Source organism: Papilio machaon, chromosome 17 (genome assembly GCF_912999745.1).
Source record: "Papilio machaon chromosome 17, ilPapMach1.1, whole genome shotgun sequence".
NCBI lineage: Eukaryota > Metazoa > Arthropoda > Insecta > Lepidoptera > Papilionidae > Papilio > Papilio machaon.
In genome coordinates, this window is record NC_060002.1 from 2,025,920 (window position 1) to 2,049,142 (window position 23,223).

At 38.2% G+C, this 23,223-nt stretch overlaps 1 protein-coding gene across 1 annotated transcript in view; it reads right to left on the bottom strand.

The window, feature by feature from the left end:
• The window catches only part of LOC106712045 (dynein regulatory complex subunit 7), a 96,795-nt gene that overhangs the window by 2,164 nt on the left and 71,408 nt on the right, over window positions 1-23,223 (bottom strand). The window contains exons 3-9 of the mRNA XM_045681991.1: window positions 2,767-2,961; window positions 2,330-2,491; window positions 2,057-2,242; window positions 1,599-1,809; window positions 1,118-1,265; window positions 546-655; window positions 214-361 (exon numbers count right to left, since the gene is read on the bottom strand). Of these exons, the coding sequence (XP_045537947.1) occupies window positions 214-361; window positions 546-655; window positions 1,118-1,265; window positions 1,599-1,809; window positions 2,057-2,242; window positions 2,330-2,491; window positions 2,767-2,961 (1,160 nt within the window). The remainder of the gene's footprint in view (window positions 1-213; window positions 362-545; window positions 656-1,117; window positions 1,266-1,598; window positions 1,810-2,056; window positions 2,243-2,329; window positions 2,492-2,766; window positions 2,962-23,223) is intronic.

The following is a 23,223-nucleotide window of genomic DNA, read 5'->3' on the forward strand; positions in this document are numbered from 1 at the left end:
AATGCTTTCAGTTAACGTCGCATTGTGCTTGACCAATTACAAGATATAGTGATGATGATAATGATGTCTATCATGTCGTTTGGCGTTAACTTGGAACTGAGTAGACCATGTTACATTCGTTACTGTGATCGGAGATATCTGGTGAATCCGAACTAAGTTTGTTATAAAGAGCTACAAAGCAGTTTTATTTTTTGTATTCATCAGGAGCTTTACCTATCGCTCCTGTTAATATAATACTCGTCGAAGGTGAGCGGCGTGCACTCTATTCTTTCGAGGTGGTCGAGTCTCGGGTAGTAGTTGAAGTACAGCGTACGGTGCGCCTCCACTGACGTTACCGGCGCCTCCAGCGCGTACTCGTGCTCTAGGAAAGATGGCAAGTTGTGGGTCTAGAACTACCAGTTTGTATTGCGTAATACGTAGTATCATCGTGGATGACCCACGTACATAAATAATTGTGAACTGAACTGAAAACTAACCTTTGGGGCATAAAATTACAATTACGTATCGATGTGAACGTATTAATACAGAAACTGGTTACTACTAACTTAACAAATGATCCTTCCTGCCAATTCCGAAAGTCTCCCGCATCTCTTTTTTCTTATGGTCTAGTCGTGAGTACTTCATCTTGTCCACTCTATTTTGATACCATTCGTAGCTGCAATCAATTATACATATTCAATTACCTCTATAAATGGACTGGCTATAAGACGTAGTAAATTGTGCCTATTTGATTTTCACCATTTTGGCGCTGATGGTAGCTGTTTGTAGCGGTGGTGTGGATTCGAAATAATAATATAGATAGAATTAACTGTCATGTAACATCAACAGGCGTGTTTAAACCGGCACGAAGTGAAAGCTATCATATAAAACCTATCAATTTATAGAGATCAAATTTGCAGTGGGAAGTCATGGTAATGAATTGTTGTTAACCTTAATAGACAAGTGAATATCAAAATGGTGCTCTTAGACCTTCTGGAGTCAGAATATACGTATGGTGTGTACGATGGTGGAAAATAAAGTCCACAAATTGAAGTGTGCTCCAAGGCGTTTACCGAAACTGGTAAGGTGTTTTAAGAAGGGTCTACGAGAAAAAAATGCTTTAAAAATGTATACTCACGTAAGTAATGGCACACTCAGCGCATAGTCCTCGAATATCTTGATCCTTTTGACGATGCCATTTGCCTGCGAGTACGGAGAAAACTGCTCCATTAGCACCTTCTTGTAATGAATTACTTTGTGACTACCAGGGTAGCGCTGCTCGTATTCTATCAACAGAAAGTACTTAGTAATAAAAATAAAATAAAATTCTTTCCATACAATTAACATTTAGGAGATCATTAGAAATTAATACATCTTTGTTTTAAGACATGATTATTGTCCGTAAAAGGTTACAGGGCCTTTTATATTACCATTCAAACTTTATGGCGACTCGCAATTTGAAACGTGCCCCTTTTGTAAATTACAAATTTCGTTATCGGCACCCTTGTGAACACTTTTCTCCTACATAGGGCCTACCTGACCAACATGTGAAAACATTTACTAACCCAGAGCCGCTAAAAAGTTTGAATAGTGCAATCGGCATAAACAGTTGACAATACCGTCCGCACTAATATCCAACTTCTCAACCCAACTGGCGGGCGCGTCTAGATGTTTCTCTGTGTGTATTGCTGAAGACTTGTCAGCTGTATCGATGCCGACCAGCTGCCTGCGGTGGTGCGGCTCCCCGGCCAGCAGATGCTCCCAACACTGCAGGTCGCCTAGGTCGTAGTTCAGGCTGCCTAGACCGTCAGCACACGACTGGATGTTTACCTATACCACACAAACATTCTGCAAGTAGCTTTAGAAAAGTTTAACTTTAAGTTCTAACAAATATTATTGTATGATTAGAAGACATTAAATAATTAAACAGTGTATTCCATTGTGGTTTAGCCAAATCTAGAACAGGCACAACCACAAAACATATAAATGACCTTTGGTGAGAACTTGTATCACAGATAAGATGAGAAAGAAAAATGTTTTGTACACCCGAATATTTTAGTTACGTATACCAACTTACATAATAATTTTCATTGTTATAAACAGAATCTAGCTGCTGGTACTGGTTAGCGTCCACGGGATATCGGTTGCCCTCACTAGGCTCTATGAAGAATGGCTCCTCGATGCCCATGAAGCCTGGTAGCACCAGCACCCATGCGTGTGTCCGCCACCCATCTATCTTGTCCGGTGGAGGCTTTTCGAATTCCTGGAAATTAAAACTTATTGTTTTAAAAATAAGATAATATTTTATAAAGTCTGAATTTTTTGATAACTGGGAGCATTAAACTCTTACCGCGATTCTGTCTCTCCTCGCTTTCTCCGCTTTGTCGATCTCAGCTTGTCTCTGGTCTGCCTCCTTTTTTTCCATATCCTTGCAGTATTTCGACGAGAAGTCCGGCAAAGGCACAAGGCGATAACGCGGTTCTGCCTCTGGCGGGGGCGGTTCTTCAACTACCTAAAATTAAATGTTAAATAAAAATAACACGTTAAATTTGCCTATTGTGTGGTTCTTGTAGTTTATGACACTTGCAAGAAAGAATGGACTTGCATATTAGGCCGAGTACCGAACCGATAGGAGAAAAGAGAAGAGAGTAATTTCTTAAGGTTTCCATGATGCATGCCATCGGGTCAGACTGGATGTTGTTCTTTACGTTTACAAAGGCTTGACAAGTCATTCGCTGCCTGTGTTTGGGACTACGTTGTTTGAAAATTTTACGATGGTTTTCTAACCGGGTTTTCATCAGGTATGTGCGGGCAGTCGGTGCGATATCGTATCGCCATACAGACGTCGCGTTGCGCGCAGCCAACCACCACGTACGCATCGTACCCACCGCCCACCAGCCACGACACCAGCACGTGCGCCAGCTCGAATGGGTTGCCGCTGCGACGGATGATCGCCGTGTACGGAGACATTATGCGTTCAGGCTGGAACGTGTAACTAAAATTTATTATTAATAATAGAAAGACCAAATAGTAGATTTATTTAAAAGAAAACGTTACCAAACGCTCTCTACAGCATCCGTAATTTTTTAATAGTTTTCTTTTTACTTAGTAAGAAGCTCATTAGGAGTGTAGAGCTAACAGTAAAATATAGATAAACGCCATCTGTCTTAGGGATAAGAAAGTAATATAAAAAGTTTAAAGTTGGGTGATTAAGTTCGTCACATATTTAACAGATGGCGCACCTTGTGCGATTTTGGTAACTTTTAAAACAATAATTTTGTAAATAGGTTCTGATAAGCACTGAAAAGTATCTCTCCTGCAAATAGGTAATTCTTATTTATTTGTTGACCCATTGAACTTTATTCTAATTCACACAAGACTTATTGGGACAAGAACCGCTGCGGGTAGAAAAATGTTCATATAAAAGAAAAGGTGTTTATCAAATATTTATTATGAAAATTACAAAAATTAGTACATATTTTGTTCAGAATAAAATTAATAATTGCCGAAAAAATTGAGGAAACGACTTCACATTACCTATTCATATTTGCATTTCTTCTTATCTCGAAATTTTCAGATAATTACAAATTTAGAAAAAAATTACAAAATAGTCCAACGATCGCGTTGACATTTGCAAGTTTACAAAATTCATATATTGATTTGAAACAGCAACAAACCAACAACTGTCTGAACATAATAATAAAAGATCAACGAAAGCCGGCACCACAATAAAATAATAAACAGTCCATTGTTGCGTGAGTACTACGGCCGGGGCAGGGGAGGGGGAAGGTTGTATGAGGTAGAAGGGGGATGGAAACTGGTAAATTGAATCTAAAGTTGAGTGAAAACAAAGTGGTCAGCCGCACAACTTTTGCGACAGGCGACTTTCGCTTTTCGTTCGCAAAACTTTTGATCACTCTCGCTACCGGAGACGCCGGGGGAGAGGTAGAGGGGGGAGAGCTTTCTTTTCCTCAGTCGTAGGTTTCTTACTACGGCTTCCATTCAGAACTCTCGGTTACGTGTAACTAAGCGAAGTATAAAATTTAATCAAACTTAGTTTAAAGTCTGTTAGAGTTTTGTGTTTTCTTATAAAGCAAAACTGTAAAGTTATGTTACGTAAGTTGAAAATTATTATTTTTTGGAATGGTCTCATATTTTAAAATATGACCAATGTCCGATCGACTTTTCTTTGATTAGATTTAAAACAGAAATCACCAAAATTACTTTTTAAAAATTGCAAGCATTGGTCCCAGCTCGTCGTCAATTATGTCAAAATTAGTATGAGATTTTTGGTGTACTTTATGCCCGACAGGGGCGCTGCACTAATTTCAATACAAATTTTGTCGATGACGATCCTACAGTGATTGTCCCAAATCTTCCTGCCAGCATCACAGAAACAATATCTAATATGTTTAACAATAGATAGAAAGGTCAACATTAAATAAAGTAACCATTTTATTTAACTTTCCGATAAATTTAAAACGACACTTGACCTCAAGCATTATAATCGACAGATTAAAAAATAATAAAGAAAAAAAAATTAAACATGTGCAAGAAAAAACCCTTTTAGTAGGAGTCATTCAAAAGAATCTTTTTAAAAGTACAAAGGCAGCAGGTAGGCACAAGCACGTAGCGGGCTGGATTTTATAGCCATAGGTACAATTTCCGTGAGTACAACGCGCCAAAGCCCGTGCAAATTGGACCTGCCCTCGTTACTTTACGGAATAAGAGATTACCATAGGTTTAAGTTGATAGTTATATATTCTTGCTTACATATTAAAGAAGCAAGACACGACTAACTAATTTCAAGAGAGTGAATAAAATGATTTTATACCTTTATTACCCGTATATAACCAACCTATTCCTAAAAACTTATGCTATATATTGCGATTTTAAAAATGCAGGCGTTCGCAATAAATTTTGAAATAAGAAGTAACATTTAATTTAGTATCCGTTATAAGTTACTGTAATATGTTAAGTTACGCTAAAGAATATTGTTAGTAGGTCTTTTGCATTTTGAGTTAAGTTAATAAGTTTTAGGATATGTCACTATTAATAACTCAAATCACAGTTGAAGCCTTGAAGCTCTTAAGATATGTTCACATGCTCACAAAACGTCGTTCCAAAATTAGAGCTCGGTGTATCTAGTACATAGTAGTACATAGGTGGTGTACATAATGAATGCAGGCGGTATGTGCACAGAGTACCTAGCGCAGAGCACACGGGCACCGCAGAGCGCGCAAATTAGAGCGAGCCTCGCTCCCGCTTTGAGACGCGCTTGACCAAGCGTTATTCGAATTTCGAGCAAGACGCTGCCGGTGCGCTAGTGATGTGCGTGTACCAAGCCTGTATTTATCGATATGCAAGTATTGCGGCTAGGTATGTTCGCATGACCTAGTTAAACTAACCGGTTTAGTGATGTGAATAACACGAAGCATAATATAAATAAAAAAATGTTTTCATTTCAGTTAGTATTCGTTTTAAAAAGTCAGAATTAACAGAAATGTAGTTGATATTTACTTTTTTTGTTAAAAATAATAAGGCATTTACTAACTCTAGCTAGGATTTAATTGGGAGGATTTATGTTGATAATGTTATTGCTGCAAGCAACAAATTATAAAACCCTCATATGATTTTAAATAATTGGAGTGTAAATTACTTAATATTTCTGACAAAGAGTTCAATTATTTGAGAAGAACTATCCTATTAATGAGAGTAATAAATTTATGAATTACTAGCTCTCGCCCGCGACTCCGTCCGCCCGTAATAAAAAAGTAATAAGCAGCTTATGTGTTCTTCCAGACTATGTTCTACATCTACCAAATTACATCACGATCCGTTGAGCAGTTCCGGAGATACCTTCAAAAAACATCCATCCAACTATCCATCTAAACATTCGCATCGCATTTATAATACAAGTAAGATTTAAACCACATGATCGAACTATTTTTCGTTTGTTAAATATTCACAGCACATTAATCTTTAAAACAAATACATAATTATTTCTCGTCGTACCAAAGACGACAAAAACGTTTATATGAATGTATGTATGTACAGGTAGTACAACTTAGTTATAAATAAGACTATTTTCATTTATTTACATGTAGTAATGAGTATCGACAGTCTTATTATCTATTATATTAAGCCTCGCACCTGTTGACTGTAGGGATCGCATATAAATGTAATACTCTGAGAGGGATTTGAACTAACGACCTTTATCTTAGGTATAGGGTTTTGTTGTCAGCTGAGCAAACCATCAAATTCTCGACTTATCGTAAGTATCGATTCCTCCGAGGGTCCAGCAAGGCATGGGGGGGTCGCAAGGGGAATGAGAGCGGGGCAAGAGGCCGGAGGCGAGGGGGGGCTGTAGCGCGAACAACGCCGCCGGCGACGCGCACAGATGCCACTCATGCGGGACCGTGCTGCGCCTCTAATTGAATGCGCTGTGACTATCATCAAAAATATCGACTATCGATATTTTTATAATATCAATTCTTTTACTACATTTAGATATTGTTTACAGTTGAATACTATCGTTATGATTACACGAAAAAGTTAACAAACAAAACAACAGCGATAGTAAATTTTAAGCAAATCACCATTTATTTACTTTACTTGTGCAGTAAAGCATTTTTAAGGATAACTTACTTACTTCTGCTGTAAGTATATCTAATGATAGGTTAATTGAAATTCAAAACGAGTCCATTTACTATTTCGGATAAGGTCGAGTTGTAACATAGCAATAGATTATCTTTCTTAAACAATAAAGAAGTTAAAGTGCTACGACATAAAGCAAGCTACGTCAAATTGTATACGGCTGCGCCCTAATAATTCTAGCATTGTTATCCGATTTTCCGCGAGCAGTGTGCCCTGTTCATTCGGACGTACTCAAGTATCTATCAATTTATACAGTAGATACTAACGTATCATTGCAGATTAATCTGAAAAACTTTTATTCTGGTAAAAGTCTAAATGTTTGGTGAAAATCGTGTCACATTTATATGGTTTAATTGCAGTGGAATCATAAATGCTGTATAAGTACAAATCGATTTCGATAAATCACGTCACCGTCCAACCTCCCCGTAGTTCGTGCATGACGTTTTTGTCGATGGATAGAAATAAAAACGCGTTCGCGAACGGTCGCAACGCGCGGGGTGCAACGGCGGGCGGCGGGCGGCGGGCGCGCTAAGACCGACGACAGTCCGCGCGACTGACTGCACCGCCCGTCGCGCTCGCGGTTTAGTGATGTCACTTTTAAATTTAATTTTTTTACTCATTATCGATATTTAACTCAATTATCATATCGATACTACAGAATGTCTTATTTAATTTAGTAATGATAATATTGGTTTACATTGTATAAATTGGAGTTTTATAGAAATTGTACTGTATAAATAATTAAAATCGCAGTTTCGATGAAATGTTTGCTCGCTTAAACGTTGAGCCCTTTCACGGCGGGGTTTCGTGTCAAGTCTACGAACAAAGGAGTGTTTTTGTGACGGCGCCACCCTCCCGCGACGTGTCCGTGGCGTCGGCCGGCCGCGGATCGATATCTCGAGATGCCGGCCTACGCCGCGCCGGCCATTTGCCTACCTCGACGCCTCGGGTTCGGCTCGTGTGTACATAGCCCGCCGCCCACCGGGCCCCGATACAGCCACCCCCGCAGATTACCGCCTACAAAGCAAACTTCATCGGTACGTGCATGCAATATGCGCAAGGAGCGCCCCGAATTGCGCCTACCGACCCAATCGCTTTGATATCTGACCCGGCTCCCACGAGTCGTTGCTTTTCCTATCTTGGCGGCTGTCAAACACTACCTTATACCTCATACCTATATAACGATCGGTAGCAACAAATCTCCATAGCACCTATACAAGAAGCAAGATATCTTAGAATTGATCATTCCTATACTACGCAACTATAACTGCATACATACATACAATCATAATTATGTTAGAATTCATTAACAACGTTATGAAAATGAAAAATAAATTCATTCCTTTTTCTCAATAACCACCTTTATAACCGCTATTTACAAGAAAGCAAAATATACTTAGTAAAAAAAATAATTTTTTGGTCAACTTGATCAGGGTGAAAATTGGCCAAGTCATTTATCGTCAAATCTCGAATGCATCCCACACAATATAAAGTAATGTTACTAAAATTACTATAATAAAACTTTATCTATTACAATGCTGAAAAACTGTGATGAGAAAATGATCGACACCCCACACAATATGCTGAAAACTTGACAACGTTTCTATAAAATTATCTTATGAAGTGGTTAATTGTTCTTGATTTTCAAAACTTACCCATTTTACACCAGGCACAAAGTAATATTACTAAAATTATAAACGCGAATGTTTCGATGAATGCATGTTTGTTTGAAGGTATCACCGGAACGTCTCGACGGATCTTGATGATATTTGGCATAGATGTAGAACATAGTCTGGAAGAACACATAGGCTACTAAATATTTTATTTTTAATTCCACGCGGACAGGGACGCGAGCGACAGTTAGTATTAAACAAATTAAACAAAAATGAATACCGCATATGAAATATAATGCACCAAAGAAAGCACTTTGAAAAGGAATATGTAAAAATTGAACGCATTGCGTGTTCTGTGAAAGTTCGTGAATTTCAATTGCAAACTCGGGTGGGATATAAATCGGCCAAGTGCAGCGCCCGCCACCCGTGCCAACCCCCCTCTCGCGGCAACTGCCAAGCGATGCTGAACAGAGAAAGTTCACATTTGCATATTGGCCTCTGACGCTAACTTCAACTCAAACTAACTCCGCTCCACTGACGTAACTTGCAAAACTTTAATGTTTAAATAAGTATCGAATAAAACTATAGACTAAACAATATAAATGAACTAAATTACGCGAAGCTTTCATTTGTTAAAGTTTTATAATTTATGTTATGGTAAAGCTATTTTCAAATTTAGAATGATGCAACGTTACTATTATTTTGACTCGTGATGATGATAGGAATTTCAATTGTTTCAAAACAGCTTTGCAAATTAATAGGATTATCGTAGAAGGAAAAAAGTTATTTACGTAAACAGATATGCATTTAAAAAAAAACAATGAAATGTTAACAGTTTTTCACAAACCTTACCCTTAACACTGTTTTCCTTAATTTTCTTTTGTTAACAGAAAGGGGCTTACTTGAGAAAGAGTGAAACGCACTTTTATTCCAAACAAATTCTGAAATTGCTGATTAAAACTAAACATAGGGTTAAGTCAAATTTAAACAATAAGTATCACACAGCAGTAAAGAGAAAAACAAACAACATAGAAATGAATGAGACTAGTAGTGAAGGGTGGTAAATGTGAATGAATCGTACGGAAACGGTCGGAGCACTCGGAAATATTTTATCGCTTTATAATAAAGATTATTATAGCGTAACTTTATGAATAGACTAAAGCTGTTAAGAATTAAGTGTGGCGGGTTTGATTCACAGCCGTGTCATGTTGTGTCTTTTTCAGATCGCTATATATTGTGTGATGATTTAAAGTTTGGAATTCAATAACTTGGGTAAAAAGAGATCATTGCTCTCCCTGCCTACTCCAATGGGTATAAAAGACTTGAGAGTTTATTTTTCAATAAAGGCGCGACATCTTTAATCTAGGCAGGATCGGGCAAGGGCATAAATCTTGCAGGTCCGGGCGAGTTTTGAATCATTTAGCGCGGTGCGGCTCGGCGCCCTGCGCGACTTCCGTCCGGCACGTGCTTCGCCCCCGTCACTTTGCCCCCTCGGCTTCGCCCCCCGCGGTCCGACCCTCACCGCGCCACCCGCAGCCGCGCCACTAGTGAGTCTGTCTTGCCGAGACAAAGGGGCTATAGGGAAGCATGCCTTTCGCTTCGAATATCGTATCGATATTGTTATTCTTTATAACGTACTAGCTTTTACCCGCGACTCCGTCCGCGCGGAATAAAAAATAGAAAACGGGGTAAAAATTATCCTATGTCCTTTTCCTGGTTCTAAGCTGCTGCTCACCAATTTTCAATCAAATCGATTCAGCCGTTCTTGAGTTATAAATAGTGTAACTAACACGACTTTCTTTTATATATATATATATATATATATATATATATATATATATATATATATATATATATATATATGTATAGATTTAACATATACTTTATTTATTTTTTATTTCTTTATTTATTTTGTGTCAACTATAACTTCAAATTCCTAATCACCACTTTGTCTTATCTATCGATATCGAAGGGATACACACGAGTGGATTGAAGCAAACTAATATTTTTTTAAAATCTTTACAGACATTTAAAATGTATGTTGTACTTAGATGAAAAGGCATGTGTGTAAGTCGTTTATTATATTTTCAACTAAGACATTATTGTATTTATATATTGTGAACAATTAAAGTTCTAGTAATACTAACAATAATTTCTGAGAAAAAGTTTTTTTAACTGTCGATAGTGTCCCATCCCTAGCGCACGACGTCCGAGCCGCCTCTAATTTGAATTCACGGAGACTCCGCGACGCGTCCGCCGCGCCGGCCGCGCCCGACTTAATGAATCGCGGGGGCGGGGGTGTAGGGTGGCTCGGCAGGGTGGGCGATCGGACGCCGCATCCTCTGCGCGGATAAGTGACGCCCGTGTTACTGTCTACGTTGCTACATAGCTCCTTATGAGGGCTGCCAAACTTCTAGCCTTTCCATGGATCAGTCCCACCATTGATTAAAGACATTATTAAAAACATCTCCAACACGCAACGATGTCAATTTATTAATACGGTATGATTTTCCTCATCCAAACTGGTCAAAATTAAAAGGTTACTTTTGCACAACTAATTTCAAAGTTTGCCTTTTATTTTTGTTATATTTTTTCAGTAATAAAACTATGGTCAAGTTTGTTGATGTTTCATGTCCCAAGTTTTTGTGGTCCATGTGTGGGTGCCCTATCCTTATATACTCGAGTACATAGCCGGCCTGAACCTACGTAACGCTCGCCAAATTTATGTCCCGCACATGTCTAGAGACCGCGGCGTACCTTTAGAGGGATTTTGCGTGTTTACGTACAAACGGGGGACCCGCCGAAGATATTCGAGACGGAATTTCTCACGGACCTTTATTGATGAGTCTCAGCCGGGATTTTGTACGTTCCACGTGATTCAAATACGTTTATGTGATACGCAAGGTTACGTGTAATTCAGGAAGGGTATATAATAGCTAAGTTGTTCGTAATGACCGACCCTTTTTGACAGATATTAAATTATACAGTTACTAGCAAAACCATATTTGTCTAAGAAATTTTTACGGTACTACAATTAACTCCAACTAGAATAACAAACCATTTAAAAAGTCAAAAACCATAAACACGCAAGACCTTTACAACATTCCTACATAAGATACTGAAAACGAAACACTAATGATTACAAGTATATAAAATGAATATAAAAGACTTTTTTCCGAGTGCTGAACATTATAATGTATAGATGTATATATGTATACAGTTTTCTGACAACAAGCGCTCGCGGCAAAACTTATCGTTTCATCCCCTATTAGTTTCGCGGGAATTATGTAGGTGAGGGGCGCGGAGCGAGTAGCGCGAGGCGAGCGGCCGCGGGCGACCGTGGGACTCGCTGCGCTGCCCCATTATTCTCGATAATCACGCAATATCGATTGTCGACGTGCGTGCAACCCTAATTTAGGGCCGAACGCGTTGTCTATATACAAAATATGGAATGCGCGGGCACTTCGGTCTTTATTGACATATCCTGCCGTAATTTGAAAAGGTATGCCTCGTTGCCGACGGCGTTGAATGACGGAAAAAATTGAGCCTTACACTAATATGGGCTTTATGCGTAAATGTGCCAACACATTGCCGAATTTACTAACCAAGTATATTAGTGATGCACTAACCATGGGTTTCTGAGATCAAAATCTCTGTATAAAACATATCGTCATCATTATCTTTAACAAAACACAGATAACAATTATGGTCTCAAAAACCCAAGGTAAACATTTTAACACATCGATTCTTTCGCTATTTTAAATTACTATTCATATTTAAAAGAAAAAAAAAATAACGAAACCGATGGTGGAACGAAATACGAATAATTTATTTAAGATGAAAAGGTGTTGGGAATTAAAAAAATATATATACGGTCAGAACAACTATTTCTTTCGGTTACTTAGTATATTTGACCGTATCAATCAAATATACTAAGTAACCGATAAAAATAACATAATAATCCATAAAAAAACCATTAACGCATCCATTGATATAACGTGTCGTAGCTTCCGGGAGTCAATTGTTTTGTTAATGTTACAAAACAACTCGCCCTCTGGCGGATAAGTAAAGTAACAGGTGTCATTGCCAGTTATCTTGGTAATTATCTGATTTGAACATGTACATACTCTGTAAGATACAACAGTCTCCCATTTCAAAGACTAGAAAGAATAACGTTACGCTCATTCACTTTCTAATTAATAATTGCGTCTTGCTGTAGAGTTAATATACATTTGACACTTCATCAAAATTCCACAACGTAACCTTATAACGGCGGCTATGAAAAAATTTTAAAAGTTGAAACTGCACAATTGCTTAATTTTTTCAAATTACAATTACATATTTACCAAACGTCTGCCGTCGGCCGACACCGACTGATAAATAATAATAATTATACAATATACCTATAGATATGTTACAAGAAAGAAGAGAAGTTTCTTACTTTCGAGGGGTTTTCATGACATTATTTTGTTACTTTTTCGTGCATTTTGTTTGAGATTATTTTTTTATGTAGTCGACTTTCTTTTTTTTCTTTTTAAACACTTTCTCTTCTTCTTTTTAAAACAACCTTTGTTACACAAAATCGATCGAAAAACAAATTTTTCATGAAAACTGAATTCCATTCACGTTTGAACTCCTTATCAACTCATTCACTTTAACTTTAAACGATGTTTTTAAGCAGTTCACCTCACTACGAAGCTTAAAACTGATAGACGTCAAATTCGATTTATTAAATTGCCTTTACTATAATTGTTTAGTATCATCTGAAATTTTGATTAGCAGTATCAAAATTTTTGGCACAATTATAATGTTAAAAAAATAAATAACAGTAGTGCTTAGTTCTAGGCGCAAACTTGTTTAGATCTCGGTGTAAACATGCTTAGACACAAACAATATTATGTTTTGTTGTTTGTTTATTGTAACGGTTGCCGATAATGGCATCGCAAGGTACAGTTTGCGAGGTTGCCAGGTGGTAGGTGAGGGCCCGTGGGAGGCGGGAGGTACCTCACAGCTGCGCGCGCGACGGTACACGCCGCGATAAGCTTCGGTTAGAAATAGTGATGTGCTACCTGTTTTATAAATTACGTGTAAAATAATTAATTTATAATAAGTTTTTCATTTAAACAAAAAAAAAAAATACAATACACTTCTTTTCTCATAATGTGGTTTAGGTTTGAATAATCAACACCAACTACTTGCTCTGTGACCAATTTAAGACTCAGAGTATGGCAATTATTGCTCCATTTAATATTTCAGTTGGTTATTAGTCGATAAAATTTTAAATCTAACCAATTTGTTAGAGAATAAGCCTTTACATATCTTCTTAAGATTATCTCTATGTTGGCCATAAAATCAATATTAATAAGGTACATCAATTGCCGCGATTTCTCCGCGTTGGCATCGCGTGAGGGCGCGCTCCCTGTAGCCGCGATACGATCCTGTGCGCTGCGTGACCGCATCCTGCTGTCCCCTCCCCTGCCCCACGCACTGCGCTTCCCCTTTCCCTTGAGCGAGGAATGCGCGGACGCACGCTTCCTGCCGTAGTTGTACATCCGATGATTATGTATTATTTTACCCAGCTTAATCATGACCCTTGATTGTAAAACGATGATAAAAAAATGTAATCGAAAAATTAATTTATTGTTAGTTACTATTGCTATACCAATTGTATACAATTAGATAATTAATGCAATGTCACAATAGTAAATAAAACATAATAATAAAGAAATCATTCATAATTTAACTTAATAAATAAAAATGAGGCGCGGAAACGCGAAAGGAAATTTAAAAAAAACTAATTGTTCGAGGGGACGCACCTGCGAGTCGCTAACGGCTCCCGTCGTCGTAAATAGATCGTAAAATCGCGACCCGACCTAAAAGGGGTCACGCCGGGCCCGCGAAAACCTTTTAGGATTACCTAGTTGTGTATTAGAAATTACGAGAAAATACCTCGCACTCACATATTGGGCTTGAGAGAGACTTACATATATAAATCAACAAGTACCAACAAAATACTGTTTAATAGATATTGTTCAAGCTTAATATAATGATACAGAGCTAATCGTATCTGAGAGAGATTCCTTAATAACGTGATTGTGGTTAACTATTTGCATTTAATTTACAAATGTAAAAAGAAAGACATATAAAAAACAAACACGTAGAGGAGCGTAATGCGCATAGAATACTTGAAGTGCTGGCATGTCTCGCGGGAGTCGCGCGCATTTTTTACGTCAGGTCAGCCCGGCCCTGCCTCCCCTACCTCCTGCAGGGGAGGACAGGGAGGGTTAATTAGTCGCGAACGCGGTCCGGCTCCGTTCGATCCAACTTGTTTCCTTCTTTATTTGCCCACTTGATACAAATGTGGGGATTCGCAGAGCTCGGCTCGAACGATAGCAAAATAAGCAAGCGGACCAGCTAAGCTTTATATAGCGGTGCCTTCCGCTTAATGGTGTGTACAATTTAGTTATATTTATTTGTGAATTTGTTTGTTAGTTGGTGAAACATGTGAAGAAGGGTGAATTAACTCAATGTGGCGACATAAAATCTTAAATACCGTAATAGTCATCACCAAAAAAAAAACGGACCTTTATTAGCGTCGAACTATGCAAATTGTTATGAAAACCTTTAGCACCAATTAATAGACTGGTTTTTCAAGGTTGCAATTTACTAATCATTTTTTATACTGGACTTGCTAATCCACTAGTGCGTACACGATGTCACGTTTTAAATAATTCACTATCTCCGAGATTGTCTAGTGGAAATGGACTTTATCTATTGGGATTTAAGTCTCTAGGCAGTGACCACCGGTGCAAGCTTTCTCTGGGGGTATATATAGAGGTAGTTAAGGGGTCTCGGCCCCGCGGGGTCAGTTGCGCCTCGCATTAATGAACGGCGATCTTCAAAGGGGGCTCGGAACCCCGTGCGCGCTTGCCCGCGGTCATTTGTATCTTTAAAGCTTCGCCAGACGTCCGCTCGGCTCGTAGGGTTCAGGCATTTTAAAATTTCCCCCTACGTTATTATTGGTTGTTGTTTCTTTTTAATTTTTACAGCCGAAAACAAAAGCTTTAATTTAAAATGTCTTGTTATTATTTTTGTTATTGATTTTTTTCAATTAGTAGAGTTTAATTTATTTTAACTTAACGTGGGTTTCTGAGTTCAAAATCTCTGTATAAAACATATCGTCATCCCTATCATTATCTTTGATAAAACAGAGATAGCAATATGTCGAGATTTTGGACTCGAAAACCCACGGTGCTGGATTAATAAATGTCATTTTACATGGTCTCAAGATTTCAGACTTAACAGTATACGAAAACGATTTTCATATGGTTGTCTTTTCTCAACACTTATCCTTAGAGTGACCTAGTAATTAAAACTACGTTCGATTTTTATTCCTATATCGATGGTAGTAAGGTAGGAAATTCGATTCACTATAAATGAACTGTATTTAGGCGGGAATGCAACTATGCAATATGGCGAGCGCGTCACGTTCCCACTTCCCGCTTCCCACTCAAAGGCGGGAATCCCTGGACGCCTTTTATAAACTGTGCAGTTTGCGATGCGGAGTCAAATTGAGAGCCAGCTATTCTAGAAAAGGTTGAAAATTACATGGGAACATTTCTCCACTCCTCTGCTATTACATTAAATAGTCACCGAACCATTATTTTATAACTTCTTCATAGACTTTTAGCAATTTAAACAAAACAAAATTAATTGCTGATTGAATCGGCTTCATCAGAAATATTTTCTTTTGACAGTTTTGTTTGTTTAGTTTAGTTTATTTTATCAAGTATATATCCACTTCAATAGGTCGGACAGTAGAGCAAAATGTTTTAACTTAAATATTTTTATCCTATGCCGTGACAACGCGCAGGGCTCGCGTGTCCAGTTTAATAAAAAACTAATCGTTCAACGAACCGACATTTTGTTTTTACAACGTAATATGTTACATGTGTATCAACAACTCCATGTATCGAATATGTACTCATAGTCAAATATGTTTATTGTATATTTTTTTAAATTAAATATCGCAATTGTTCTCATCTAATAATCGCAATATGAATTGTTAAACTTAATTCACTGTTTAGAGGGTGATTTAATAATCTTAATTCGCTTCACGCAAATTAATTATTATCGGATCAATCTTATCTTACTGATGTCAGCGGTTAAATTTACTTTCCAATACTAACTATCACCCGCGACTCCGTCCGCACCGAATTAAAAAACTTAACACATAGCCTATGTGTTCTTCCAAACTATGTTCTACATCTGTGCCAAATTTCATCAATATCTCTTGAGCCGTTCCGGAGATACCTTTAAACAAACATCCATCCATCTAAATATTCGCATTTATAATATTAGTAAGATTTCAATGAACACCAGTGACAATCTAGTGATTAGAAATTGAATAGGCTCCTATCAAAGACATATCAAAGCTATGAAACGGTCCGATTCTTGCAGACGTGCTCCATAGCTCAGTTCTGAGAACTCACCGCGGCAATTCCTTTGAACAGCCCAGAGGGGGTGGTTAGGGGACTGCGAGGGGAGAGGGAGGGACTGCAGCTCACAGCTGACGTCGGATGCTGGACATAATGTCCGTTATATACTTGATAAGGGTAGGTATATAATATACGTAGTGTTCTGGACAATTTTGAACACATAACTTTGATAAATGAAAACAATTATTTCAATTTACGGTAATGGTATAATATGGTTGAATTACTTTAATTATCATCAAAATAACAATATTAAAGTCCTTATTGCAATAATATAGCGATCGCCTGCAATTTTATTCGCGTGGAATTAAAAACGTAATAAGTAGCCTATGGGTTATTCCAGACTATGTTCTATGTCCGTGCCATATTTCATCAAGATCTGTTCAGCCGTTCCGGAGATACCTTCAAACAAACATCAATCCATCTATCCATCTATCTAAACTTTCGCATTTATAATATTAGTAAGATTATTTCACCAAATATAATGTGCACTGACTGAAATAGTATTTGCTATATTCAGCTATTTCATGGTGACGAGCAGTCCCTTTGTAGATTTCTCATAAAACATCCACTAAGGATCGCTCTTAGTGATTATTAGTTGACTCTAAATGTATATTTAAGTGAAGTTTGTTAGTTAAAAACTAAAAATAACAAAGTGGCTAACAGTCACGCAATTTATCCGGTGTCGGCACCGACTAGTATAGGGCCCATCGGGAGCCCTTCATCAAGGTGAGTAGGATTGATATTATTTCGTGGTCGCGGTCTGTTTCTCACTGACCTGACACTCACTCACGTTTGTTAGTTTAACAAAATACAGATCATTTGTTACAGAGTATACTAATTGATATTAAAACCGACACATAGGCTGTCAAAGACATGGATCTTTCTTTGAGACGAAGGCTCTTCGTACACAAGATAACGTAAATGGTCGAAACTAATATGGTTTGGTTGCGGTAGAATCGTGTTCCGTATACGTAACGTTGAATCACAGCACAGGCATAGCGACTTATTGTCAACTGCATACATTTGATCCGCCATCTTGAAAATTTCAGTTACTTTTCTCAGATCGGTTTTGACAAATAGGTTGCAAGTGAGTGACTTTAGCAATGACATAGAAGTGTCGGAGACGCGCGCAATTTACGAACCTCTACGACATTGTATTGCGACTAAATTCGCCGAGTTTCCAAGAGTTACGTTGTCTTGTGTACGAATGGCCTTACGTTTCACATCCAATGTATTAAGATTTAGGCTTTACTCGATTTATATGATTTAGATGTATGCGTTTGACATATTCATAAACTATATCAGTATAACGGTAGGTTACTGTGAAATTCCACTGCCTTTATACTTGTATTGCTGTCTCTATTTTCTCAAAGGAAAGGAGAGGGTTGTTACGGAATTAATACAGTCTAATGATCCCTCACACTTTAAAGTCGGTCAATCCATTTACGCGGCAGTGGGTCACTACGAAACAGACATACTGCATTTATGTACATACTGCTTAAGAATTACCCTTCTGTAAATCGAGACTAACATTGTTTTTTTTTATATTTTTTTACGTAAACGTTCGCAAACTAATATACTATTTATTTAAAACGTCGTTCAAAAAATAAATATATAAATTGGTTGCGCCTTTATCCCTAAGCGGCTTCGAACAATCGAAGCAATCTTCGCGAGTCGATTAGAAAGGCTATAGTATTGTTAAGACGGGTTCATCCTACAGTGACTCGGTGCTTATCAAGGCTAGAACAAAGGCGGCGAGACAAAGGGGCTGCGGGCCGTGCACAGGGTGTTCGAACATCGACGGCATGCAACCAGCCGCGGTCCGCGCACTAATTAAAACACCCTGCGACCCCCCACACCCACCTGATAGCCACGTGAATAAACTTACATGAGTTTGTAAGTAATACATAAGATTTAATACACCGTAATCCGCTATATATTTATGCAGTTTCATTTCAACTCTTTTTACGCCACGAGAGGAGTAACAAATCTACGTCAATATTATTGCTTTAGAGCAAATTATCACAAGTTTCTGTTAGAGTATTAACAATTGCAAGCACAGTTTAAACATAACCACAATTTACTGTTGAAAAGTATACCTCCTTAATGATAAAATTCTGAGTGTCCTTTGTTTTGACATCCAGCAATGGAATTATGTGCAATCCTTTTACGGAACGCAGTAAAAAAACTTAAATTTTAATAACTCCATAAAATAACTCTTACATTACTAACTAAATACTTATGTAGACTTCCACGTCAATTGATGTCCTGTCTATGTCAAGACGCAACTGTGTCTATCTCATGTTACTCTATGGTCGGTCGGCGATGTAAAAGGCCACGCACCGCGAACAATATTGCCTCGTAAATGCCGCATCCATTGCGCGCTCGCACGCACTGAAGCCTCCTACGGCACGCTTTAATTAACCTCAACGGATCACGTCCCTACTTTATGCTTATTGAAGCTTAATTTGATGCTACGAATGTCAACACGTTTCTTATACGGGGTGATTTTACAAAGTGATAGTAAACATAGAATGAATTAATAAATAATATAAAACTGTCACTGCAGTGAAAGCCCACACTGAAATAGACAATTAAGAGGTGACATTACTATCAAATATTACGTTATACATAAAATACAATCAATATACAAGATCTTATCTTATAATCTAGAATACTACCTAATCCACTGTTCTTGATTTTCACTTTGCTTGGAACTTATTTAGTACATAAGATGCATATATGTATATACAAGTGCTCCATTCAACGGGTTAGCAGTAGGTAGATACATTGGAGATGTCAGACGGCGGCAGTTGGGCGCGCGGGTGCCAAGCTGGCAAGTGCCATCGTGCGCGATAAGGGCGGGGCGCGGCCTGACTCGGCGGAAATTACCGCGCATAATCAAAACCCGCTACGCCGTAGCTGTCCTCTACGAAATACATCATACGATGCGTGTTATATTTTTTATCTTTACTTAATGACACTAATTAAACAAAAACGCATTAAGAAGTTAAACCTTAATTAATTTGGACAAAATAAGTTATTTTAATTTCAAGTAATTTAAAATAAAGATAAGATTTGAGTTTACTTCCGGTGCCTGCAAACTGAACTACACTAATATCTCTCAACAAACTAGAACATACCAGTTCTGTGTGCAAGTTAGAAACTTTTTAGTACAAATAATAATGTATATTTATTGAATACCGATTTGAAAAATTCTTTCACTGTTGGACATATACTTTATTTTTTACAAACAAGATTTTTTTTAAATTCCGCGCAGACAAAGTCGCGGTTAACTACAAGTAATAAATATTTTAGGACGTCTTTCTATGTCGTCTTTTTCTTAAAATACGCCGAAAGATATTGTAAGCACGATTATCCGTAGGTAACAAGTATGTGTGTCGGATGAGGAGCGAGGAGGAGCGAGGAGGTCGGAGGCGCGAGGTCGAGTAGCAGACAAGGGCGTCTTCGAATCCCGCTGATGCCCGCGGCGTCGCGAGAGGGACTACGCCACTACACTAGTACTACAGCTATACCTCAATTATACTATGTAACCTTTGACATATACTTTTTTCTTTTGTGTAAAAAATGATATTATAACTGTTACGAGTAATACTAATACTACTATAGTAATACTTGGAGCAGGCAATTAAGTAATTGAATTCAATATATAATAGATTACTTGCGACAACTTTGTTATAAATCGAACATTGCTTATTTGTTTTATCAAATTACTATGAAGTCAACTAGTCTAGTCCTCTATTTCTTGGTTAGGTAGTACTATGAATATTGCATAAGGGAGACCCCTTAATTCAAGCTATAGCTTTCGTTTGCACGACAAAATTACTGGTGAGAACTGACCATTACGAGTGCATTCAATAAATTAACCAAACTGCCTCCACTTCTCTAGACACATCGTTGATTGCGAACCTTCTAGAAGGTGGAGGAGAGGAATTTTTCAACGTCGCCGGCGTCATGGGAACGACGAGGGTTGTTTACGAACACTCGAGTCCCCACGGCGGTGCGGCCCCTATATGGCCGTCTGCAGCCCCTGAGGTGCCGGGGCCCATCGATCCAGTGCCGCGGCCCCTGCAGGTGCCACTGTGATCGATCCCCCGCGGCCCTCGAGGCGCGTCAATTTGGCCGCCGCGTCGTCAGCGCTAAATTATCCCGACATCTTTAAATGGAATTTCGCGAAGCTCGCGTCCGAGTCTCCGCACGTTTGACTAAGGGTTCGTATACATCAGGATTTATGAACTCACATAAAAAATAAAAGTATAAAGTTACTATAATGACTTTAAAGAAGCATTATAGGGTAGGCAGCATAGTAATGAATGGGTTAGCATAGTAATGTCAGAATAAATTTGTTTGTGCATTATGTATATAATACAAATATTAGCGTAGTTAACTCTTTCAATAAAACATACGTTATATTTTATTGAAGACTAACTCGGAACTTTTTTAATGGGATTAATAAATATGGTACCTAGTTCTTTCAATTACAATTCTTATGTTAAAGGCTACTTATATATTAAAAAAACTATAACTTGATTATGCTCCAATAAAGGTAGGAGTTAACTATCTTCCTGAATATTATAAATGCGAAAATTTAAATAGATGGATGTTTGTTTGAAGGTATCTCCGTGACGGCTGAACGGACTGACGAACTGGCACAAATGTACATAGTCTGGAAGAACTCATAGGCTACTTAAGTTTTTTTTTAAATTCAGCGCGTATTGAGTCGCGGGCAAAAGCTATTTAATATATAAAAGCAAAGGTTTGAAATAAAGTGCAGCTTGTGGACGCGGCCTTACGGCTTTCAGAATGTAACGAGGGTAGATGTTCGGGCAGGGAGTCCCCTGCCGCAGCACGCAGCACGCCAGTGCCACCTGCCCGCGATCCTCCGCACTACACTTCGCTCCACTAGCGCACCTTTGAATTTATAACTATGCACCGATCTACCTAGCCTCCTGAGATTATGTAATTCTCATTTGACATATTGACTCAAAGAGAATGTATGATAGATTACTTTATTTTTTACCACAATTATTTAAATGAAAAAGTCGACTATTACTTGAACAAATATTTTTTAAACAATCAAGTTTAAATTAATTCATCAAAGTACCATTTAAAAAATAACTTAACTTTACAACATATTTTGCTGTTATTTTTATACATTTTTGAGTGTTCGCTTATTGAATATTTAATCGTCAGGTTATATGTAATCTAACAGTTTGTGGATAAGTCCATCCATAATTTGATTAAGCGCCTTTGTGTTTGATACCAAACGAGATGTAGTGACAGCGGACATCCGCCGAACTGATAACTCGGTCCGCAGCGCTCCCATTTATTTGTTTTAGTTTAAGGTATTCTCGCCCTAAAATAAACGGTGGAAACCGAGCTCGTTTATTATTCAATATCACTGTCGGTGTACAAGCAGTTTCTAGACGCTCTGATACGGGATTATAAACTAAAATCCGACTTGAATAAGGGCTATAGTAGCACGCACATAAATAGGCAATGGGTACTGGACACAGGCGAACCGATTCGATGCACAATTAAGAGCTCCTCCTTTATTTTGGAAAGTGTGCTAGAAAGGGGGGTTTCGGGAGGGAGCAGGTCTCCGAGCCATTAGCGCGGCGGTGTCCTCGGCAAATGTTCGCGACAATTTTAACACTTGCGGATAATTTAGCCCTTATGTCTAGTGGTGTACAGTTTATTTTTGCGCGTTTTTATCGAGGAGACTTTGTCGAGATGTCGTGCATAATTTAGTCGCGTCCGATAGATCGCGATTGTTATTACTCGTCGGGATATTGGAGCCGCCGCGGCTGATGTGCGCCAGATGATGCCCGCCGCCCTCGCGCCCTCGCGCCCTCGCGCCCTCGCGCCCTCGCACCTAGCGCCTACAGCCCGGCTCACAATTGAATTGGCCTCGCTTTGTAACACCTTCAATTTATTCTTACTTCGACTTAATAAAGTAAATTTTTTTCATAGAATTCCAAAAATCTATATATATAGTAACTAGCGACCCGCCCCGGCTTCGCACGGGTGCAATGCAAAATATACCTACTACAGAATGTCCTTATACACAACGTTCACAGCGTTCACATTAGAAACCTTTAAATTTATCAGTGTTTCTCTACTATATTATGCATTTATTATACATACAAACCTTCCTTAAGAATCACTCTATCTATTAAAAAAAACCGCGTCAAAATCCGTTGCGTAGTTTTAAAGATCTAAGCATACATACGGACATACAGCGAAAGCGACTTTGTTTTATACTATGTATTGATTAGGTTATTAAATAAGTTGAATAAATTTCTAGTGACATTCCTTGATCTAGAAAGCGATGATAAGCATCTCATCCTCAGGACAGATTCTTTCTTCTTTTTTTTCTTCCAAGCTTAGTTTGAAAGCTGAGAAAAATGTCCTGCCATCTACTATACAATGTTAATACTTACTCGATTCAACTC